The sequence below is a fragment of the Mandrillus leucophaeus genome, unplaced genomic scaffold (assembly GCF_000951045.1).
Source record: "Mandrillus leucophaeus isolate KB7577 unplaced genomic scaffold, Mleu.le_1.0 Scaffold1919, whole genome shotgun sequence".
NCBI classification, from domain to species: Eukaryota; Metazoa; Chordata; class Mammalia; order Primates; family Cercopithecidae; genus Mandrillus; species Mandrillus leucophaeus.
Window position 1 is genome coordinate 65982 of NW_012101942.1, and position 25657 is coordinate 91638.

The 25657-nt window shown below is 40.3% G+C and overlaps 1 protein-coding gene across 1 annotated transcript in view; it reads left to right on the top strand.

The window, feature by feature from the left end:
* Positions 1-25657, top strand: part of ZNF273 (zinc finger protein 273) — a 33509-nt gene continuing 7852 nt past the window's right edge. Inside the window, 3 exon segments of the mRNA XM_011978266.1 lie at positions 1-175; positions 15715-15841; positions 16348-16443. Of these exon segments, the coding sequence (XP_011833656.1) occupies positions 173-175; positions 15715-15841; positions 16348-16443 (226 nt within the window). The 5' untranslated portion in view covers positions 1-172.

A 25657-nucleotide genomic window follows, 5' to 3' on the forward strand; every position in this document is an offset into this window, starting at 1 on the left:
CGGGAATTGGCGGGGCCTTTGTCTCCTGCCTCAGCCGGAGCTCCGGAGCTCTGGGTCTCGTCGTCTTTGCTCTGTGTCCTCTGCTCCTAGAGGTTCAGCCTCTGTGGCCCCGTTACCTGCAGGTATTGGGACATCCACAGCTAAGACGCCAGGACTCCCTGGAAGCCTGGAAATGGTGAGAGTGCCGGGTCCCAGATCCCGAGAGAGGGGGAGGGGCTGGTTGGAACTGGTGGGAAGTGGCGGTGGCGAGACTCCGGCTGCCCTGCAGTCGACTCCAAAATCCGCGCCCGGGAGTTGTCCTTGGCGCAGCTCGGCCCTCAGTCCCCTTCAGTCATAAGATGGCTGCTGGGCTGGCAGCCGGGACCCCGGGCGTCCTGTCTCGTCCCTGTGCAGTGACCGTGCCCTGGCCAGGAACCCTCTCTGGGCAGCTCTGCACCCGCAGCGCCGCATGTCTCCCCGATGACTCAGGGTGCAGGGTTCATGAATAGGAAGAGCTTTGGTTCGTGGGGTTCCCAGACCCTCCTTTTTTCTATTAAAATGTATGGAAGTCACCCCGAAAATATTAAAGAATTTAATCAGACAGTCGTTCACAAATTATAGAGCACCCAGTTGTGGTTTGTAGTTTGTGGTCCATGGGAGGGGCTTGAAGGAAAGACTTTTATAAGGTGTATGATGAAGAAAACCAGTAGTTGGTTAGGTACCGTTATGTAGTTTCTTAATTTGTAAAATCAGGGTGAACATTTCCTGGTTATGTCATCAGAGGTTAATTGGTAGTTTATGGTTGGTTAAGCCTGAATTTTGTTTCCCCCAATGTTGTAATTTACAAAAAGTTTGAGTTAGATTTTTTTTTTCCATTTCTTTCTGAGACGGAGTCTGACACTGTCGCTCAGGCTGTAGTGCAATGGCGTGATCTTGGCTCACTGCAACCAGCGCCTCCCGGGTTCATACGATTCTCCTGCCTAAGCCTCCCAACTAACTGGGATTACAGGCGCACGCCGCAACGCCCAGTTAATTGTTTTGTATTTTAGTAGAAACTGGGTTTCACTGTGTTGCCCAAGCTGGTCTCGAACTCCTGAGCTCAGGCAATCCACCGGCCTCCGCCTCCCAAAGTGCTAGGATTACAGGCGTGAGCCACTGCGCCCGGCGAATTTGAGTTAAATTTTTTTTTAAATGGGGACCCTGGGACTGGAGCTACCTCAATCTGATTGCCTGCTACTTAATTATGTTCACACTCCACAGGGGACAGATTTTCCCCTGAATTTTTCACATGTGGCCCAAGCAGAATCTCAAGACTACTCCCCACCCCCAATTCCTCCAGCTTAACTCTGACTTGCAGTAAAATACCAAATTTCCAGTTCTGACATTCCGAAATGCCAACTTCCTCATCCTAATTCACATTATTTTAGTGTACATTTTAGATACTGTATTTTAATTAATCATTTTTTGACAAAGCATTGGATAGCACTTTAGAAAAATTTTTTTCTGTTTGAAAATATTTCCCAGGAGAAGAAAGCAAAGAATCACCCCCTGACACTGTGTTGTAAAAAATGTATGCGCCTCTTTTTAAAAAAATCTTCCCTAGGCACAGAGATCTTATCAAAATGTTTTTGGGTCAAGGTTTCCCTTTGGAAACTTTATGGAGTGATGTTTCCTCAGCTACTCCTCAGCGTTTTCCTGGTTTTGAGTTTTAGTACTGTCTGGGGATAAACCAAGATACCCACAATCCCTATGTCTGCTAGAATGTTTAGTGAATATCAGCTTCTGGGTCATTTTCTCCCATAGGACAGTCTCATGTATGGAGTGTAGCTTCTCCAAAGAGCAGATGGATGTCATGAGGCTGACAGGCATCTCCTGGTGCACTTTTTTTTTTTTTTTTTTTTTGAGACCGTCTCACTCTGTCACCCAGGCTGGAGTGCGGTGGGGCGATCGTGGCTCACTGCAACTTCTGCCTCCCAGGTTCAAGCGATTCTCTAGTTTCAGCCTGCCAAGTAGCTGGGATTACAAGTGCACGCTGACACACCTGGCTAATTTTTGTGTTTTTTGTAGAGATGAGGTTTCACCATGTTGGCCGTACTGGCCTTAAAATAGTGTACCAAAAAAAAAAAAAAAAAAAAAAAAAAACTAAACAAACTTACTCCAGTGAGGTGGTGCAAGAACTTGCAAACTAAAATGCATCTGGAGCAGTAACTGAGGTATAGTGTCTCCGAACAGGGCGGTCATTGAGCACTTAGCAGGATGGGGTGGGAGAATCAAGTGATCACGGCCTGACTTGACAGGAGTCAAACACATCAGTTTTCTAATCAGCACTGCCACTCTATGGGGGTTTATAATCTTGAAAAATTTGTTCACTTTTTTTGACTTCAGTTTTTTACTGTAAATTGCATTTTATTAGTAAAACTTGAAAGGTAAAAATTTTTTAAAAAGTGAGTTTCAGGGAGAGAAATATCTAATTATATAGTCCATTTGTTAAAAATTATCATTTATCTTTTTCTTTCCCAGAATGAGTTTAAGGATTTTCTCAGGTGTGTCTTTTATGGGTGAGATCAAACAATTCCAAGTCTTGGCTTTTAGAACGCTACCAAGGAAAAAAATAGGGAGAATCTCTTTTTAATTTTGGCTGTAGAAAATAAATACTTTTCCACAAGAGTATGTAGTAGATGATTGGTGAGTTACTTACATTTGTGAAAACATCAGTTCGTACATGCAGGGTACATTTGTGACAGTGAATATCTCTGGTCTGTGTCCTGTTATCTTGATTTCTGAGTTTAATGCTGAATTATATGGTAAAACTTGGTACCTCCCAGAAGTGTTCCCATATGACTAATTGTTTACTACATGATTTTTAATAAAAATTATAAAATAACATGTTTATCATCTAAAAGGAATGGATACTTTTGCTTTTCTTGTTGAGGTATAAAATGTAAACACCTTAAAATGTCTTCCCCTTATATGATCACTGTGTTTGAGTAATTTTGCTGGATTTTTTTAAACACTTTCAGAAACCAAGTGAATACCTCTGACATGGAAATTAAAGCTTCAGCCCAGTGACTCCAAGCTAAGGCTAATATGGAGCCTGCAAAAGGAGCTTATTAAAGGCCCAGTTAGGTTTTTTCTGGAGAGCCTCCCCTGCAGATGTCCCAGCCTGCTCACCCCAGCCATAGAAGAAGCCTTTATACTGAGAGAAGCTACAGAGCCCTGGAAAGCTGGGGACCCACAGGCAGATGCAGTTAAGGTTAAGATGGAAGGGGATTGGGAGGGTCTTACTGAAGATAAAGTTGTTACTGTTTTAAGGTAGTTTCTAGACTTTATAAAATAAAACAAAGTTATATTTATGTACAAAAAAAATTTGAATTCCAAAGGAGTATTGCAACAGGCAAAGTACCAACTATAAGATCTTTACGGATTGCAAAGTTTAGGCAGACAAGATTAGAAAGAAGGTGGGAGGAGATGGCAAATAGAGGGTGGGAAAATTAGATTTTATATCAGAGAATGTTTTACTCTGAAGTCAGTGTGTTCTTAGCTGGGACATAAAATGGTGTATGTTGGCTCAGACTGAGGGTAGCTCAAAGTTCTGAACCTGTGGGAAGAAGATAAACTTAAGTAAAGTTTGATTAAGAAGTATTTTTTCTTAGCCACTGAGACCAATTCAGCTGTTTTTTTCTGTTGTTGTCGTTTGTTTTTTAATGAGAAAAGAAAATGTGGAGTCTGTGTTTGGTTATGTGGTAAGTAAGAAAAGAGAGCACCATCTAAGTCATAATGGGAAGGGTGTTTCCCATTACTGTCTTTCCGTAAACTGTTCCTGGAGAACAAAAAGGATGGATAATTTTATTAATCACAGCTATTTACCAGGATTATCTATGTGCTTCATCTTTCCCCACCTCTTTTCTTGGTCCTATTTCTTCCATTTGAGTTTTCCTGTGTTGTGTCTTTTATAATAAACTGGTCAACATAACTACAGTGTTTGCTGAATTCTGTGAGTAGCTCTATCAAATTATTGAACTTGAGGGAGGTTATGGGAGTCCCAGATTTTTAAACAGTAACCCCAGTGTATAGATGGGCCTATGGAATTTGTGACTGGCATCTGCAGTAAGGATAGTGTTGTGGGACTGAGCCCTGAATCAGGGTCTGTGCTGACCCCGGGTGGTGTCAGAATTCAGATGTTAGACAATTAGTTGGTGTTAGAGAATTGCTTGGTATTCAACAAACTCTAGAAATTTGGTACCAGAGAAGAGCTATCACAGAATCCTGGCCTGGAATGGAACTCTGGGTATGTGGGAATGGGAGGCTCTGCTCTCCTGTACACAGGCTGCCACACTGCCCGTTGTCCTGTGATTCCAGGTCTCCTCCCAAGGTGAGCAAGAACTGAAAACTTAGAGGAAATGAGCTGTGATAACGGACCCCTTTTTTCCACAGCTGCCACCACAGGATTCCCATCCACTCTCACACATACCCACTAGACATTGATGTGTCCACACCCCTCCCAGGACTAGGCACCGCCCTCAGGAATTTCACCATAGCATTTTTGATCCTGCTATTTTTTGCCAAAAATCCACAAAAGTGTCTACATGTCTCTGGGCATATCCCCACCCCCGTACACTGAATCTGCAGCGGCAACCTGCTTTCTCCACCAACCAACAGTTCTGCACCACCTGTTCATAGTCTCATCTGCCTGCATGGACACAAATCAGAGTACAGCCCCCCTGGGCCACTATCTGATAGCACAAACAAATCCTTCCACCTACATTGTACTATACTCCACTCATGGATTTTTTTTCCTTTTAACTTTTACATTTGGTTCGTGGTACACGTGGCGATTTGTTATATAGGTAAAATTGTGTCGTGAGGCTTTGGTGTGCAGATTATTTTGTCACTGAGTTAGTAAGCATAGCACCAAATAGGTACTTTTTCTGATCCTCTTTGTTCTCTCACCCCCCACCCTCAATTTGGCCTCTGTGTTTGTTGTTCCCTGCTTTGTGTCCATGTGTTTTTGTTTGTTTGTTTGTTTGTTTTGAGATGGAGTCTTGCTCTCTTACTCAGGCTACAGTTCAGTGGCATGATCTTACTGCAACCTCTGCCTGCCAGGTTCAGGTGATTCTCCTGCCTCAGCCTCCCGAGTAGCTGAAATTACAGGCATCTGCCACCATGCGTGGCTAATTTATTTATTTTTAAAAATAGTGACAGGGTTTCATCATGTTAACCAGGCTGGTCTCAAACTCCTGACCTCAACTGATCTGCTGGACTCTGCCTCCCAAGGTGCCATGTGTTCTTATTATTTAGCACTTATAAATGAGAACATGTATTTGGTTTTCCATTTCTCCGTTAGTTTGCTAAAGATGATGGTCTCCAGCTCAAACCATGTTGCTGCAGAGGACATAACCTTATTATTTTTTTAGGGCCACATAGTATTTCATGATGTTTATATATCATATTTTGTTTTTATTAAATCTTCTGTTTTATTTTGGAGACAGGATATTCTGTTGCCCAGGCTGGAGTACAGTGGTGTGATCTTGGCTGACTGCAGCGTCAATATCCTGGGCTTAAGCAATCCTCCTACCTCAGCCCCCAAAGTAGCTGGGACTACAGGCATATGCCACCACACCTCCCTAGTTTTTCTTTTTGTATTTTTTGCAGGTACGGGGTTTTGCCACGTTGTCCTGGGCTAGTTTCAAACTGCTGACCTCAGGCAATCCAACTGCCTCAGCCTCCCAGTGTGCTGGGATTATAGGCGTGAGCCACTGCACCCGATAATATGTTTTCTTCTTTTTTTCTCTTTCACAGTCTCCCTCTGTCACCCAGACTAGAGTGCAGCGGTGCGATATTGGCTCACTGCAGCCTCCACCATCCAGGTTTGAGCGACTCTCCTGCCTCAGCCTCCCAAGCAGCTGGGATTACAGGCATGTACCACCATGCCTGACTAATTTTTTTCGTATTTTTTAGTAGAGACGGGGTTTCAACCTGTTAGCCAGTCTGGTCTTGAACTCCTGACTTTAAGTGATCTGCCCACCTTGGCCTCCCAAAGTGCCAGGATTATAGGTGTGAGCCACCGCGTCCAGCCATAATGTTTTCTTTATCCGGTCTACTATTGATAGACATTTAGGTTGCTTCCATGTCTTTGCTCACAAGTACTATTGTGAATAGTGCTGCAAGGAACATGCATGTGCATGTGTCTTTAAAATAGAATAATTTATATTTTAGGGGGTATATAGGGTATTTTTTGGGTATCCAGGTTGCTGAATCAAATGGTAATTTTGATTTTAGTTCTTTGAGAAATCATCACACTGCTTTCACAGTGGTTGAACTAATTTATACTCCCACTAACAGTATGTAAGTATTCTTTTTTTTTTTTTTGCAGCCTTGCAAGCATTGTGTTTTTTGTTTTTTGTTTTTTTTTTTTGACTTTTTAGTGATAGCCATTCTGACTGGTGTGAGATTGTATCTCACTGTGGTTTTTCTTTACATTTCTCTAATGATTAATAATGAGCATTTTTTAATACGCTTGTTAGCCACATGTATTTTCTTCTCTTGAAGAACATCTCTTCATGCTTTTTTCCTACTTAGTTTTTTTTTTTTGTAAACCTGCTTAAGTTCTTTATCAATTTTGGATATTAGACATTTGGCAGAAGCATAGTTTGCAAATATTTTCTATTATTCTGTAGGTTGTCTTTTTACTCTGTTGATAGTTTCCTTTGGTGTGAAGAAGCCCTTTAGTTTAATTAGGTCTCATTTGTCCATTTTTGCTTTTGTTGCAATTGCTTTGGGTATCTTCATAATAAAATATTTGCCAGTTCCTATGTCTAGAATGGTCTTTCCTAGGTTATATTCCAGGGCTTTTGTTTAATTTTAAGTTTCAAATTTAACTCTCTAATTTATCTTGAGTTGACTTTTGTACATAGTGTAAGGAAGGGGTCCAGTTTCAATCTTACACATAGTGCTAGCTAGTTATTCCAGCACCACTAAATAGGGAATTCTTCCCACATTCCTCTTGTCAGCTTTGTAGAAGATCAGGTAGTTATAGGTGTGTGGCATTATTTCTGGGCTCTCTATCCTGTTGCATTGGTCTATGAGCCTGGTGTGTTTCTTTTTTTTTTTTTTTTTTGGTACCAGTACCATGCTGCTTTGGTAACTGCAGCCTGGTACTATAGTTTGAAGTTGGGTGATGTAATGACTCCAGCTTTGTTCTTTTTGCTTAAGATTGCCCTGGCTATTCGAGTTTTGTTTGTTTGTTTTGTTTGTTTTTGTTTCATATGAATTTTAAAATTTTTTTTCTGTTTTTTTTCTGTTAAGCTTTTTGGTAATTTGATAAAATAGCATTAAATCTGTCAATTTTTATTTATTTATTTATTTATTTATTTTGAGACGAAGTTTTGCTCTTGTCGCCCAGGCTGGAGTGCAATGGCGTAATCTCGACTCACTGCAACCTCCGCCTCCTAGGTTCAAACAATTCTCCAGCCTCAGCCTCCTAAGTAGCTGGGATTACAGACGCGCACCACCACGCCCAGCTAATTTTTGTATTTTTAGTAGAGATGGGGTTTCGCCATGTTGGCCAGATTGGTTTCAAACTCCTGGGATTACAGGCGTGAGCCACCATGCCCAGCCTTAAATCTGTAAATTTCTTTGGGCAGTATGGCCATTTCAATGATACCAGTCTTTTCTGTCTGTCAGCATTCAATGATTTTCCATTTGTGTCATCTCTGACTTCTTTAAGCAGTGTCTGGTAATTCTTGCCCTGGTTAGCTGTATCCCTAGATTTTTTATTATTTTTTGTGGAAATTGTGAATGGAATTGTTTTTGATTTGGCTTTTGGCCTGGATGTTTTTGATGTACCAGAGATGCTACTGATTTTTGTACGTTTATTTTGTATCCTGAAACTTTGCTGAAGTTGTCATTTTAAAATGCTTTTCTGTAGAGAATATAGGATTTTCTAGATATAGAATCATGTCATCTAGAAACAGGGATAGTTTGACTTTCTATCTTCCTGTTTGGATGCCTTTTTTTTTTTTTTTCAATTGCCTGACTGCTCTGGCCAGGACTTAGAATTCTGTGTTAAAGCGGAGTGGTGAGAGAAGGCATCCTTGTATTTTGGCAGTTTTCAAGGAGGAATTCCTCCAGCTTGTGTCCGTTCAATATGTTGACTGTGGGTTTGTCATAGATAACTCATTACTTTGAAGTATGTACCTTCTCCCCCGCCGCACCAGATGGAGTCTTGCTCTGTTGCCCAGGCTGGAGTGCAGTGGCGTGATCTCAGCTCACTGCAAGCTCCGCCTCCTGGGTTCACGCCATTCTACTGCTTCAGCCTCCCTAGTAGCTGGGACTACAGGCATCCACCACCATGCCCGGCTAACTTTGTTTTGTATTTTTAGTAGAGAGGGGGTTTCACCATGTTAGCCATGGTGGTCTCGATCTCCTGACTTCGTGATCTGCCCGCTTTGACCTCCCAAAGTGCTGGATTACAGGTGTGAGTGAGCCACTGCTAGGTTAAAGTATGCTAGGCTAAAGTATGTACCTTTAATGCCTAGTTTGTTGAAGGTTTTTTATATTAAGTAAGTTAAATTTTATCAGAAGCTTTTTCTGCATCTGTTGAGATAATCTTGTGGGTTTTGTCTTTAGTTTTGTTTATGTGATAAATAACATTTATTGATTTGTGTTTGTTGAACCAACTTTGCATTTTAAAGACAAAACCTACTTGATTATAGTGAACTAGCTTTTTTTTTTGAGATGGAGTTTCACTCTTGTTGCAATGGCATGATCTCAGCTCACTGCAGCCTTTGCTCCTGGGTTCAAGTGATTCTCCTGCCCCAGCCTCCCAAATAGCTGGGATTACAGGGATGCACCACCATGCCCGGCTAATTTTGTGTTTTTAGTGGAGACAGGGTTTCTCCATGTTGGTCAGGCTAGTCTCAAACTCCTGACCTGAGGTGATCCACCTGCCTCAGCCTCCCAAAGTGCTGGGATTACAGGCCACCGTGCCTGGCCAAACTAGCTTTTTGATGTACTACTAGATTTGGTTTGCCAGTATTTGTTGAATTTTTCATCAATATTCATCAAGGATATTGAGCTAAATGAAATTTTCTATTTTTTATTATATCTCTACCAGGTTTTGGTTTCCGAATAATGTTCTTATATCATGAGTTGGGGAGGAGTTTCTTCTCAATTTTTTTGGAATAGTTTTTGTAGGAATGGTACCGGCTCTTTTGCGTACATCTGGTAGAATTCAGCAGTGAATCTGTCTGGTCCGAGACTTTTTTTTTTTTTTTTTTTGGTTGGTAGGCTGTTTATTACTAATTAAATTTTGGAGCTTGTTATTGGTCTGTTCAGGGATTTGATTCCTTTTTTGTTCAGTCTTGGGAGGATGTATTTTTCCATAAATTTTCATTTTTTTCTAGATTTTCTAGTTTGTGTTCATAGTAGATTTCAAGTTATTTATTTATTTATTTGTTTGTTTATTTATTTTTTTAATATGGAGTCTTGCTCTGTCGCCCAGGCTGGAGTGCAATGGCACGATCTCGACTCGCTGCAACCTCCACGTCCCAGGTTTAAGCGATTCTCCTGCCTCAGCCTCCCGAGTAGCTAGGATTACAGACGTGCGTCACCATACCCAGCTAATATTTGTATTTTTAGCAGAGATGGGGTTTATCATGTTGGCCAAGCCAGGCTGGTCTCAAACTCCCAATCTCAGGTGATCTACCGGGTGATCTACCATCCTTGGCCTCCCAAAGTGCTGGGATTACAGGCGTGAGCCACTGTGCCTGGCCAAGTTATTTGTATTTTTGTACATTCAGTGGTAATGTTCATTTTGTCACTTCTAATTGTATTTATTTGAATCTTCTTCATTAATCTAGCTATTATTTTATTAATTTTTTCAAAGATTTAACTTCTGAATTTCTTAATATTTTGTAGTTTTTTTAATGTATAGATCTCCTTCCGTTCACATCTGATTTTAGTTTTTTCTTGTCTTCTGCTAGTTTAGGGGTTGATTTGCTCTTGCTTCTCTCATTCTTTTATTTGTGATATTAGGTTGTTAAATCTAGATCTTTCTAACTTTTCGATGTGAGCGTTTAATGGCATAAATTTCCCTCTTAACACTGCCTCAGCTGTGTTCCAGGGATACTGGTGTGTTGTGTTTTTGCTCTCATTTGTTTCAAAAAACTTCTTTATTCCTGTCTCAATTCCATTATTTACCCAAATAATCATTCAAGTGCAGGTTAAGTTCCATGTAATTGTATGGCTCACTATAAACTCCGCCTTCCAGGTTCCAGTGATTTTTGTGTCTCAGCCTACCTAGTAGCTGGGAATCACAGGTGCCCACCACCATACTCAGTTAATTTTCATAATTTTAGTAGAGTCGACATGGTTTCACCATGTTGGCCAGGCTGGTCTTGAACAGATCTGAGGTGATTCGCCTGCCTCGGCCTCCCAAAGTATTGGGATTACAGGCGTGAGTCACCATGCCAGACCATTTATGTTGTTTTAAGATGGAGAGTTCTGTAATTTCTATTAGGATTATTTGACCAAGTATTGAGTTTAGGTCCTAATATCTTTGTTAATTTCCTGCCTCAATAATCTGTCTAATAGTGTCTGTGGGGTGTTGTTATCTCCCACTATTACTGTGCTAGAATCGAAGTCTCTTCATAGGTTTCCAAGAACTTGCTGTATTCATATGCACTCATGAATAACACCTCTTTTCTTCTGTTTTTCCCTCGCCCCCATAAACATTCTTTAAAGTGCACACAGTGTGCCCAAGGTTACTGCTTAGATGCCAGAATCCAGTTATCTACTGAGTTCAGATGTCCAAGAGTTCAAGAGTATGTCCAGAGGCCTGGCTGTTGTAGGAGAAAATATAAATTAGAAATAAGAGACTTTATTACTCTGTTTCCTGAAAATAAGGGAGAATATTTTGCTCTTCTCTGTTTTCTTAAAGCATTTAGATTATATGTAGATATTTTTCTGCTTTTTTGAAATGTATGTAAATCATATGAACAGCTAAATCCTTTTTTTTCTTTTTGACTCAGGGTTCATTTTAGTTTTTTTTTTTTTTTTTTTTTTTAGACAGTCTCGCTCTGTGTCACCCAGGCTGGAGTGCAGTGGTGTGATCTTGGCTCACTGCAACCTCCGCCTCGTGGGTTCATGCGATTCTGTTGTTTTAGCCTCCCGAGTAGCTGGGACTACAGGTGTACACCACCATGCCCAGCTAATATTTGTATTTTTAGTAGAGATGAGGTTTCGCCCTGTTGGCCAGGCTGGTCTCGAACTCCTGACCTCAGGTGTTCCACCCACCTGCCTTGACCTCCCAAAGTGCTAGGATTACAGGCCTGAGCCACCGCACCCGGCCAGCAACTTGTTTTCTATTCCTGCAGATGCAGTGGTTGTTTCACAAATCACAAAAAAACTAAATATAAACACAATAAAAATTCCTTTAAACTACATTGAAATTTTCCTTTCTGTGTCTCTCTCATCTGTCTGTATTTTGTTTTTATTCTGTACATTTTAAAAAAAAATCAATGACAGAGAAACAGAAGAAGAAATAAAAATACTGGGTCCTTCATCTAAATCCTGGGAATTACTGAACATTTAGTGCTAGCTCCCAGGGTGTTATGAGGATTCAATCACATAATGTGTTATTCCCAGTGAAGTGCTGTGTAACATACTCTTGAGAGTGAGAATACAGTGAACGCAGTGTCTGCTTAATAAACATTGCAGTGTACATGTGTATGTGCTGTTTTCCAAATGCAGACTTATTCAGACATTGCTGCCTTCTATTTCATCTGTAAACTTTAAAGAGACAGCAAAGAAGATACTTTAGGGTGGAGATGGATTGTCTTCATTTGTGTTGTGACAAGAGTGCTGAGTATAAGCTACACTTTGCTGTGCCTGCTTCCTCTAACTAGTGCTAATAATGAGCCTAAGGGGGGCAACATCAGCATTGACAAGGACTTGTTTAAAACTCTCATTCATGGTCCCTTTCCAAACCTGCAGAATCACATTACATAGAGTGGGGCCAAAATCACCAAGTGATTTATAAGCTTGTTAAAGTCTGAGAAGCAATGCTTAGTTAAGTGGTTATCAACTCAGGCTTCTAATGAGGATGACATGGCCAATTTGCAGAAATCTTTTTACTCGTGCCCTTTCCGCAAGTTCTGTTTAATGCCCTTGGTGGAAGCATCCATGTTGTTTTAATTATTAGATTGGTACAAAAGTAATTGTTGTTTTCGCCTTTTGTGTTTTTGAGACAGATTTTTGCTGTCGCCCAGGCTGGAGTGCAATGGCTTGATCTTGTCTCACTTCAACCTCCGCCTCCTGGGTTCAAGCAATTCTTCTGCCTCAGCCTACCCAGTAGCTGGGATTACAGGGATGCACCACAATGTCCTGGTAATTTTTTTTTTTTTTTTTTTTTTAAAGTAGAGATGGGATTTGGCCATGTTGGTCAGGCTGGTTTGAACTCCTGACCTCAGGTGATCCACTCGCCTTGGCCTCCCAAAGTGCTGGGATTATAGGCATGAACCACTGCACCTGGTCTGCTTCTGCTGTTAAAAAAACAAACAAATGAACAACTATTATTATTACTTATTATTTTTATTTCTTTTTCCTTGCTATTAAAAAGAAATTGGCAGCAACAACAATTACTTTCACACCAACCTAATGAGTGCCTCAGGTGATTCTAGAGTGAGAACAGAATCAGCTATGAGGGGTTCAAAATACATTCATAAGAATTAATTTCTGCCTTTGTACTAAAGGGTGGTCACAGGGCCAGTTCTGTTTGAATTTGGTAGGAACAGGACAGTGCAGCCCATACTGCCATTACTGTAACAGAAATTGCTGGTGTCTGTGGCAAGGGAGGGTACCTGAGAACAGAGAAAGAGAAACTTTATTTTTATCTCTGTGGAGCAGCTCATTGTTCCTGAATCTTTGCTGTTATAAAGAACAGAAATGGGTGGACTTTATCTGTTTTGGACTTTTTCTTGTCATCTGCCTGTAGGTGTGGTGCTAGCAGGTAAACAGGTGGTGCTGACACTTCAAAGGCATATTCTCAAGATGCAGGTGTAATTTGTCCAGAGAATCTCATCTGAGAAGGAATCCCAGAGAAGGAGGAGAAAAGAGGAAAAAATGGCCTTTTTTTTCTTAGCTAAACATGTCTCAGATCATGCCCACTCTTCCTCCTGGAATGCCGTGCGTTTAGTACTTGTGAACCTTTGCTTCTCTACTTGCAGTTTTCTTCCCAAATAAGTTTATTTTAAGTACTTTAAAAAGTTCTTATGATAGTCAAGGGTCTCTGAAAAATACTCCTTTCCTATATACCAGAGCCTATTGTACTTTCTCTACATCGTGGCTTCTTATATTCCATGCAGAATTCTCACCATGAATTTGCGATATGCAACATTAAAAATGTTTCCTTTGTGGCTGTGGATACTCAAAATTCCTGTTGGGGAAAAGCTGGTGCCGAGACCAGCTTGGTTGGGGGGACCCTAACCCAGCGGCGCTAGAGGAATTAAAGACACACACACAGAAATATAGAGGTGTGGAGTGGAAAATCAGGGGTCTCACAGCCTTCACAGCTTAGAGCCTCAAACAGAGATGTACCCATGTATTTATTGACAGCAAGCCAGTGATAAGCATTGTTTCTATAGATTATAGATTAACTAAAAGTATTCCTTATGGGAAATAAAGGGATGGGTTGAAATAAAGGGATGAGTTGGGCTAGTTACCTGCAGCAGGAGCACATCCTTAAGGCACAGATCACTCATGCCATTGTTTGTGGTTTAAGAACTCCCTTAAGCGGTTTTCCGCCCTGGGTGGGCCAGATATTCATTCCGGTAAACCCACAACCTTCCAGCGTGGGCGTCATGGCCATCCTGAACATGTCACAGTGCTGCAGAGATTTTGTTTATGGCCAGTTTATGGCCAGATTTTGGGGGGCCTGTTCCCAACAAGCTGGGGTCATTTGTAAATATGGAGAACATGTAATGTTGGGGCTCCATTTGTGTTCTCCATTAGCTCTATGCAAAACAGAATTAACAAAATGCTTATTTAAACAGGATAACATTTATTACCCAAAAAGTTCTAAAAATAAATTTACTCAGAGATGGCCAAACATGGTGGCTCACGCCTGTAACCCCAGCACTTTGGGAGGTTGAGGTGGGCAAATCACCTGAGACCAGGAGTTCATGACCAGCCTGGCCAACATGGTGAAACCTCATCTATCCTAAAAACACACAAATTAGCTGAGTGTGGTGGCGCATGCTTGTAGTCCCAGCTACTAGGGAGACTGAGGCAGGAGAATCGCTTGGGCCTGAGAGGCAGAGGTTGTAGTGATCAGAGATTGCATCACTGCACTCCAGCCTGGGCAACAGAGTGAGACTATATCTCCAAAAAAAATATATTAGGAGAAAATGCTCTCTATGGTGATAAGACTACTTAAAATTACTATTAAAAATAACAACATAAGCTAGGTACGTGGCTAATGCCTGTAATCCCATGCACTTTGGGAGGCTGAGGTGGACAGGAGTTCGAGACCAGGCTGGCCAACATGGTGAAACTCCATCTTTACCAAAAAAAAAAAAATCAGCTGGTCATGGTGGCCGGCTCCTGTAATCCCAGGTACTTGGGAGACTGAAGCAGGAGAATCGCTTGAATCAGGGAGGCGGAGGTTGCACTGAGCCAAGATTACACCATTGCACTCTAGCCTGGGCAAGGGAACAAAACTGTCTCCAAAAACAAAAACAAAAACAAAACCACACACACAAAATAACAATGTAAGAGTTATCTGTATCTTAAAGAGGGCATAAAACTGATGTTTATGTATGGTTACATTCAGACCATAATTTGCTTTTGCGAGGGGCAATGTTGAAGCAGCGATGCTGTGTTTTTCTGTGTGCCTCAGCACATCATACAAATTTGTGCTAGTTCAGTTGACGTTAGTGATGCCTTTGGTATACCTATGTAACAGAACATGTAACCCAGAACTTACGTATAGTAAAATAAAAGAGCTCCCTGACAGATTTATTTTTCTTACTATAGAGTTATTTTTCTCTTCTTTATTAAGTATCTTTATGCAGCTGATGTGCGTAAACCGTCACATTTAATCTGGAAGCTGCCCTTGTTTCTTAGGTTTCCTTTGTATATATTTGTCTTTGGAAAATAAAGGCTCTCATCTTTGTTTACAGGCCAGAAAATCTGGGAAAAACACAGGCTCTTCCACTTACTGGATGTTTGACAAAATATTCTTCTTGGGCCAAAAACATTGGCATTACTGGTGAGCTTGTTAAAAATTTGGAAACTCAAACTTTATTCCAGATCCTCTGGAAAGAAAATCTGCATAACAAGATCTCCAGTTTATTATTGTACACATTAAAATTTTAAAGCTAGCTTGTAACACAACATTTCTTTCTATCTGAAAAATATACACAGCTCATTCTGTATGATGTAAATATAGCACGCACAAATGTACATGTTTGTGTTTGTGTCATTAATTCTATACTTTATTATCTAGAAATGTATCATATATAAACTGCTCTTGTGGATCTTCTGCCACTCTTTTCTCAGAGTTGGAGAATACATTTGAGAATATTTCTGTTTTGAAAATTATTTTATTGGATAATTTTAGTCACTCCTATAAGTAAAAACCAGTTCTCTTTACTTTCCCATTCCACCTTGAGTCAAATTAAAAATTCTGTCCAGGGCAAGTTGGTAAATATGTTTGTGTGTGTGTGTGTTTTTCAGGGACCACTAACATTTAGGGATGTGGCCATAGAATTCTCTCTGGAGGAGTGGCAATGCCTGGACACTTCACAGCAGAATTTGTATAGGAATGTGATGTTAGATAACTACAGAAACCTGGTCTTCCTGGGTGAGGATAATTTTAATACATAATTTAAAGGTTTCATTTCTCCTTTCTGTAGAAGGTTTTTTTTGGAAATTTGTGCTTTGCATAAATAAGTTTTAGATCCCTGTTGCATAAATAAGTTTTAGATCCCTGTTTTCAAGAAAATCCTGGGGATTTGTTCATTTAGAAATGAATCTCTTCAAGATGTTTCATCTTGACCTGAACTTTCCTCATTCCTGAGCTACTCTGTATCCTTTGCTCTAGATTAATGATAATTCCAAAAATTTAGTGGCATAAAAGTTGCCTACACCTTAAAATCTAATTGCCACCACCAATGATGCAGTAGTACTGAGTAGTGAAATTAAGAACATACAAATTTAAAATATTTTCTAAATATTTAGAAATTTATGTTATTAGATATTTTGGGATTAGTTTACTAGAATAATTACATCCTCTTTACTGAGCACATTACTAGGTTGATAATGGGAGAATATGAGCAAGATTCATGTTACTCATTTTTAATAAAACAGGTATTGCTGTCTCCAAGCCAGACCTGATCATTTGTCTGGAGCAAGGAAAAGAGCCCTGCAATATGAAGAGACATGCGATGGTAGCCAAACCCCCAGGTAGGTGAGAGTGACAGTGAATATAACAGATGACACAGATGACAGGTCTAAAGGTCAAGGAGAAAGCCAGTTCTTAAAATGTGATTTGGGCCAGGCGCGGTGGCTCATATCTGTAATCTCAGCATTTTGGGAGGCGGGGGGGATCACGAGGTCAAGAGATTGAGAGCATTCTGACCAACATGGTGAAACCCTGTCTCTACTAAAAATGCAAAAATTAGTTGGGCATGGTGGCATGTGCCTGTAGTTCCAGCTACTCGGAAGGCTGAGGCAGGAAAATCACTTGAACCAGGGAAGTGGAGGTTGCAGTGAGCCAAGATTGTGCCACTGCACTCCAGCCTGGTGACAGAGTGAGACTCCATCTCAAAAAAAAAAAAAAAAAGATGTGATTTGGGAAACTGTGTTCAAAAGAAGTTGTTTCTGGGGAACTGGTTTTTTTTTTCTTTTGCTCTCACATAGGAGCATATTCTGTCTATGCTTTTAAATTCTCTAAGGATTCTACTTTCCCTTCAGTGATTTTTCCTTCAAGTTTATGGTGAAAGCTAAAGTCCTCTTCATGGCATATAGGAGACTGCACAATCTTACTGCTTTTCCATTGTTTTTGGGGACACACAGATATCTGCATAATTTTGAGAAACTGTTAAACTATTTTTCAAGTTCTCTTTTTGCATTGTGTCTGAAATATGTGGGAGTAGTTTCTATTACATTGGGCTTTTCTTAATTTTTCTGCACATAAAATCCTGTTTTTATTACTATGGCCTTGAAATATAGTTTGAAATTATGAAGTATGATGACCTTCTACTTTGTTCTTTTTCCTCAAGATTGCTTGGGCTATTAAAAGTTTTTTGTGGTTTCATGTAAATTTTAGGATTGTATTTTCCATTACGTAAATAAAATACCATTGCAATTTTGATAGGAAGTTTATTAAATCTGTAGGTCACTTTGGATAAATGACACTTTAACAGTATTTATTCTTTGAATCCATATATGTAAAATATTTTTAAGTTTATTTGTGTCTTAATTTTTTTCATTGATATATCTTTCATTGTGAAGATTTTTTAGGCTGGGTATGGCTGCTCACGTCTGTAATCTCAGCATATTGGGAGGCTGAGGCGGGTGGATCACTTGAGGTCAGGAGTTCGAGATTGGTCTTGCCAACAAGGCAAAACCCCGTCTTTACTAAAAATACAAAAAATAAGCTGGACATGGTGGTGTGTACCAGCTACTTGGGAGGCTGAGGAAGGACAATCACCTGAACCTGGGAGGTGGAGGTTGCAGTGAGCTGAGATCACCCCACTGCACTTCAGCCTGGGCAACAGAGCAAAACTGTCAAAAAAGATTTTTTACCAGCTTGGTTAAATTTCTTCTCAGAAATTTATGATTTAATGCTAATGTAAATAAGATTATTTTCTTCCTCTATTTTACCAGATAGTTTAAGTGTATGAAACCATAACATATGTTAATTTTACATTTTGCTAATTTACTCAGTGTATTTATTAGTTTAAACAGGTTTTCATGTACTAGTTGTGGTTTTTAAAAGATAAGATCATATGATTTACAACAGCAACAGCAACTTTTTACTTATTTGTCCTCAATTTCAATGGCTATTTTTCTTTCTTTTTTTTTTTTTGTTTTTGTTTTTGGAGATGGCGTCTGCTCTGTTGCCCAGGCTGGAGTGCAGTGCTGCGATCTAGGCTCACTGCAAGCTCCGCCTCCCGGGTTCATGCCATTCTCCTGCCTCAGCTTCCCGAGTAGCTGGGACTACAGGCGCCCGCCACCACGCCCGGCTAGTTTTTGCTATTTTTAGTAGAGACAGGGTTTCACCATGTTAGCCAGAATGGTCTCTATCTTGTGATCCACCCGCCTCGGCCTCCCAAAGTGCTGGGATTATAGGTGTGAGCCACCACGCCCAGCCTCTTTTTTTTTTGAACTAATTCTTCTAATACATACTTCCAGTGCTATGTTAAAATAGAAGCAATTGACAGTGGCACAATATAGTTTTGCATTGGTGTCTGTGAATTTGAAAGAAACAAACACCTCTTTAAGTTTTTATAACCTGGTTTCAGGGGGTAAAGATCTCTTTATGTTGGCCCCCAGAGTGATGGGTTGCCCTCTGGGTTTGTAGTGGAGAGGTAGCTTGCTCACAAGGATGCTGGGTCTGCTCTAGGGTCCACCTTTAGTTGGCTGTTACAAGGAGCTTGGGTAGTTGTAATTCCCATTATATTTTTGGACAGACTGAATCTTTCAGGACTTTGCTTTGTGGAGAATACACCAGGGCAGGTTTTTGCAGTTGGGTCTATATATGGTGGGCCTTTTATTAGGATATGGATGAGTCTGGATTTCACTGAGTACCAGAGAGGATTTTCCCAGGTCACTGTGTGGATTTCTATGTAGGCAGAACTGGCCATGAGCTGTAGCTCAAGGGAGCTGGAACTGAGTCATTGAACTGCTTCAGGGACCATAGTAAAACCCAAGGTCTGCAGGCCTGTCCACATGGCTTTAAATGTGTGTCTTCCTCCAAGCCTCTGGAAGGGCAGGCCCTCTCCCAGACTGTGGCTGGGAGGAGTTTGGGATCATTACAGAGTAAGTTCAGAATTCGCAGTGAGACCAAGTTGGGTGGGCCATTTCATGGTCTGCAGCCAAGAACAGGGGTCCTGTAGTTTGCCTCCTGAATGAGGGCCTGCCTCCTGGAAAAAACACTCCTCAATCTTGGACTTTAGCAGAGTTTCATAACTTCCTCCCTGGATCTCAAAGATTCTTTAAAGGAGTTTATTTTGAAGATGGAGTATTGCTACATAACCCAGGCTGGTCTTAAAATTCCTGCCTGAAGTGATTCTCCAACCTTAATGTACCATGTAGCTGTCCTTACAGGTGTGAGCCATGATGCCTGATTCTCCCATAGAGGCATTTTTGTCAGGGATGGCTGACAAATTTTCTTGTTGTGAGGGGATAAACCAATAGGGCATCTTTTATTTTTGCATCTTACTGATATCACTCTCCCTGTATAGTTTACTTTCTATGTGCTAGTTCAAATTTTTCTGTTATTTTATTTTATTTTATTTTTCTTTGAGGTAGAATTTTTAGCTCTTGTGTCCCAGGCTGGAGTGCAATGCCATGATCTCAGCTCACTGCAACCTCCACTTCCTGGGTTTAAGCGATTCTCCTGCCTCAGCCTCCTGAGTAGCTGGGATTCAGGCACCTGCCACCATGCCCAGTGTACTTTTAGTAGAGACGAGGTTTCACCACGTTGGTCAGGCTGGTCTCGAACTCCTGACCTTGTGATCCGCCTGCCTTGGCCTCCCAAAGTGCTGGGATTACAGGTGTGAGCCACCACGCCTGGCTGATAAATTCTTTTTTAATGGTACATCAATGTTGCATACCATAGTTTACGAGTAAACATTTTCTATTATTGTTGCCATTCCAGATTAGTGTTATTTTATTGTAGGTTTCTTAACATCAGTGTATTGTGTTTTTTGTTTTTTACTTACATATAATTTTAGACAATTTGCAATTCTGTTTGTATACTTTAAGACAATGTGAGGTTTAATTGAGATAAATTAGTCATGTCTATCACAATCAGATTATATATATGTGTGTTATTGTCTATAAATATGACCTCAATTTTGGTCATGGCTTATCTTGTATATATTCTTTCTTAGATGATTTTCAATGGTTGTTTCATCTAAGTGAGTAGTCATGGAAATAGTCTTCTTTTCACCATATGTTTTTAACAATGTATATTTTTGTTGTTGTTGTTGTTTGGTGTTTTTTTTTTTTTTTTGAGATAGAGTCTCACTTTGTCACCCAGGCTGGAGTGCAGTGGCGCAATCTCGGCTCACTGCAAGCTCTGCCTCCCGGATTCACGCCATTCTCCTGCCTCAGCTTCCGGAGTAGCTGGGACTACAGGCACCCACCACCACACTCAGCTAATTTTTTTGTATTTTTAGTAGAGACGAGGTTTCACTGTGTTAGCCAGGATGGTCTTGATCTCCTGACCTCGTGATCTGCCACCTTGGCCTCCCAAAGTGCTGGGATTACAGGTGTGAGACACTGCACCTGGCCTGAATATATGTTTTCCTTATATAAGGAAAACACTTTTGTTATTTGAAGGTAATTTTTGGAAAGATTTATAATTGTGTATTTTTTCAGTTTTTCTTTTAAAAAACTAATTCTTGTAAAAACACATAACATAAAATTTGCTATCTTAAATCTATTTAAGTGTATGTTTCAGGGCCAGGTATGGTGGGGGCTCACATCTGTAATCCCAGGATTTTGAAAGGCCAAAACAGAAAGATCACTTGAACCCAAATGTTTGAGACCACCCTGGGCAACCTATGAAACCCTCTCTACAAATAATTTTTAATAATAGTCAGGCATGGTGGTGTGCACCTATGGTCCCAGCTACTAGAGAGATTGAGAGGGGAGGATAACTTGAGCCTTAGAGTTTGATGTTGCATTGAGCCAAAATTGTGTACTCCAACTTGGATGACAGAGTGAGACCCTGTCGCAAAAAAGAATTTTTAAAAAGCTGTACATTTCAGACATGTAAAGTATATTCACATTGTTATGTTAAAAACTTCTAGAAATTTTATATTTTGTAAAACTGAAACTCAATACCCATTAAGTAACAACTGTTCATTTTACTCTCTTTGGCCCTTGACAAACACCCTTCAACTTCCTGTTTTGATCAGTGTGACTACTATCTCATATAAGTGGAATCATATAGTATCCATCATTTTGTCACTGGCTTATTTCAGGAGACAATATTCTCAAAGTTTATCTTAAAATGTGACACGATTTTCTTTTCAAGGCTCAGTAATATTCCACTGTATGTATATGTTACATTTTTTGATATCTTCAAGGAACATCTGGGTTGCTTCAGCCTTTTGGGTTTTGTGAATAGTGGTACAACAAACATGAAAGTTCAGATATGTCTTTCAGGTCCTGTGTTGCATGTTTTGGATACAGATTCATAAATGGGATTATTGTATTTGATGATTATTTCATTTTTAATTATCTGAGGAACATTTATAAGAGTTTTAAATAACGGCTGCATCTGGTTTTTCGCCAACAATCAACGTGGGTTTTATTTTCCAATAAAAATGATTAAGATTCGATGTTTTTAAAAATTAGCAGTGGCCATTCTGTTGGATGTGAGATGATTTTATTTTTTATTGTGATTTTTATGCATTTCTCTATAAATTAGTAATTTTGTGTGTCCTTTCAAACGCTTTTTCCCATTTGTGTGTGTGTGTGTGTGTGTGTGTGTGTGTGTGTGTGTGTGTTTTGAAATGGACTATATTGCCCAGGCTGAAGTGCAGTGGCATGATCTCAGCTGATTGCAACCTCCAGCCTTCCCGGGTTCAAGCGATTCTCCTGCTTCAGCCTTCCGAGTAACTGGAATTACAGGTGTGCGCCACCACACCTGGCTAATTTTTGTATTTTTAGTAAAGACGGAGTTTCACCATGTTGGCCAGTCTAGTCTCGAGCTTCTGACCTTCAATAACCCTCCTGCCTTAGGCTCCCAAAGTGCTAGGATTACAAGCACTAGTCACCATGCCTGGCCTGTGTATCTTTGATGAAAATATCATTAAATTATTTATCCATTTCTAAATCAAGTTATTCAACTTTATTTTTCCATTTTAAGAGTTGTTTATATATTCTGAATATTAACTCGCATCACGTGTGATTTGCAAATGTTATCACCCATTTAGTAAGAGGCATTGTCACGTTATTGAATGTTTGATGTGCAAAAGTTTTGAAATAGAGTGTAGTTAAATTTTTTTATTCTTTACGTTTGTTGCTTATGCATTTAATGTCATATCTAAGAGAATGTTGCCAAGACCAATGTCATGTCTTTGCCCTATATTTTTTTCTAAGTCTCTTTTTTTTTTTTTTTTTTGAGATGGAGTCTTGCTCTATCACCTAGACTGGAGTGCGGTGGCATGATCTCGGCTCACTGCACCCTCCACCTCCCAGGTTCAAGCAATTCTCCTGCCTCAGCCTCTTGAGTAGGTAGGATTACAGGTGTGCACCACCATACCCAGCTAATTTTTGTATTTTTAGTAGAGACGGAGTTTCATCATGTTGGCCAGGCTGGTCTCAAACTCCTGATCTGATCCTCCCGCCTTGGCCTCCCAAAGTGCTGGGATTACGGGCATGAGCTACCGTACCTGAACAATTTTCTAAGTATCTTATTTAAAATATTTTTCATATATGGTTCAAGGAAATAATCCAATCTTCTGTTATCAGTGTTGAGGTCCAGTTTTCAACATTATATTTTGAAGAGAATATCTTTTCTCTATTGTGCTCATGACAACTTTGTGGAAGATCATTTGATCATATATGGAAGAGTTCATTTTTGAGTTCCCTGTTCTGTTCTTTCATTTGTTTATCTGTTTTTGCATCGGTACCATGCTGTTTTGTTTATTGTATCTTTTAATATGTTTTGAAATCAGAAAGTATAATGCCTGTTTGTTCTTTTTCATGGATATTTGACTACAGTTCATAATCAAAATTTAACAATATTTCTGTAAAATCTGTGCTATTGGGATTTTTTGTAGAAATTATATTGAATTTGTATGTTCAGGCTGGAGTGCTGTGGCACAATTTTGGCTTATTGCAACTTCTGCTTCTCAGGTTCAAGCGATTCTCCTGCCTCAGCCTCCTGATTAGCTGGGATTACAGGTTCACACCATCACACCCGGCTAATTTTTGTATTTTTTTTGTAGAGACTGGGTTTCACCATGTTGGCCGGGCTGGTCTCAAACTCCTGATCTCAGATGATCCACCCACCTCGACCTCCCAAAGGGCTGGGATTATAGGCGTGAGCCACTGTGCCTGGCTGACATTTTTTTAAAAATTTAATGTTTTGACCCCTGAGCAAAAATACATTGAAGAGTATTTTATTTTCATATATTTTAAGATTTGCCAGTTTTACTTTTAATTCCTGGTATCATTCATTTTTGGTCAGAAAACACACAGTGTATAATTTTGGTCCTCTATACTTGTTGTTTTGAGACAGGATCTTAATCTGTCATCCCGGCTGGAGTGCAGTGGCATGATTTTCACTGGCTGCAGCCTCAGCCTCCTTGGCTCAAGTGATCCTTTTACCTCAGGCTTTTGAGTAGTTGGGGACTACAGACAACATGCACTACCATGTCTGGTTAATTTTTTAAATTATTTGTAGGGGCAAGGACTCTCTAGGTTGTGCATGCTGGTCTCAAAACACATGATTCTTTCACCTTGATCTCCCAAAGTGTTGAGATTATAGGCATGAGCCACTGCGCCTGACTGGTATTCTCTTTTTTTGGTCTGAGATGGAGTCTCGCTCTGTCACCCAGGCTGGAGTGCTGTGGCTCAATCTTGGCTCACTGCAAGCTCCCCCTCCCAGGTTCACACCATTCTCCTGCCTCAGCCTCCTGAGTAGCTGGGACTGCAGGCGCCAACCACCACACCCCACACCCAGCTATTTTTTTAAAAATATTTTTAGCAGAGATGGGGTTTCACCGTGTTAGCCAGGATGGTCCCTATCTCCTGACCTCGTGATCCGCCCACCTCGGCCTCCTAAAGTGCTGAAATAACAGGTGTGAGCCACTGTGCCCAGCCATAGTATTCTTAAATTAAATGAGTTGATATGTGTCCTAACAGAATACACCAGGTGTAAATAAAAATATTGTGTAATCTCTTGCATTTGACTGTTAAATTTTCTGCATGTCTGTTAAGCCTAGTTGATCTATAATATGGTTTGAATGTCCGTGTTCTCCAAACATCATGCTGCAATGTAATCCTCAATGTTGGATGTGGGAACTGATGGGAGTTATTTTGGTCATGAGGCAAAATTTCTCATGAATACCTTGGCACCATCCTTTTGGTAATCAGAAAGCTTACACTTTATTAATTCAAATGAAAGCTGGTTCATTAAAAGAACCTGGCTCCTTCACTTCACACTTGCTCTCTCACCATGTGATATGTCCACTCTTTGCCTTTCATCGTGATTGTAAGCTTCCTGAGACCCTCACCAGAAGCAGATGCTGGCACATACTTCTTGTACAGTCTGCTAAAGGGTGAGCCAAGTAAACCTTATTTTCTTTATAAATTATCCTCTCTCAGATATTCCTCTATATGCAAAATGATTAATACGGTCTATAAAGTCCAAGTTTTCTTTTTTTTTTTTTTTTTTGAGATGGAGTCTTGCTCTGTTACCCAGGCTGGAGTGCAATAATGCAATCTTGGCTCACTGTAACCTCTGCCTCCTGGGTTTAAGCGATTCTCCTTCCTCAGCCTCTCAAGTAGTTGGATTACAGGTGCCCACCACCACACCCAGCTAATTTTTGTATTTTTATTAGAGATGGGGTTTTGCCATGTTGGTCAGGCTGGTCTCAAACTCCTGACCTCAGGTGATCCGCCCGTCTCAGCCTTATAAAGTGTTGGGATTACAGGCGTAAGCTACCACACCTGGCCTTACGTTTTCTTTGTTTTATTAATTTATTTGAATTTTCTATTTTTGAAAATGGGGTCTTGATGTCTACAATTATTATGTTGGTATGTATTTCCTGCTTCACTTTTGTCAGTAATTGCTATATATATATTGGAGCCCTGATGTTATACATACATACACAGATAGATAGATATAATAGTTATGAATTCCTGGTAAATTGACCTATTTTACCATTATATAATATCAATCTTTGCCTCATGCTAATGCTTTTTTTTTTTTCTTTTTCTTTTTTTGAGACAGAGTCTTGCTCTCTTGCCCAGGCTGGAGTGCAATGGCACGATCTTGGCTCACTGTAATCTCCACCTCCCAGTTTCAAGTCATTCTTCCACCTCAGCCTCCCAAGTAACTGGGATTACAGGCACTCCCCCACCATCATGCCTGGCTAATTTTTGTAGTTTTGTAGAGCTAGGGTTTCACCATGTTGACCAGGCTGGTCTCGAACACCTGACCTCAGGTGACCCACCCACCTCGGCCTCTCAAAGTGCTGGGATTACAGGTGTGAGCCACCATGCCCAACCACTAATACTTAAAGCGTATTGTGTCAAATGATTATGACCACCTCACCCAATTGTGGTTACTATTTTCATGGAATACAGATATTTTCCAATCTGTGACTTTCAACCTTTTTGACTCAATGCTAAAATGAGTCTCTTGTAGGCAGCATATTTTATGCTTTTTTCTTAAGCCACTCTGGCACTCTATTTCCTTTTTTTTTTT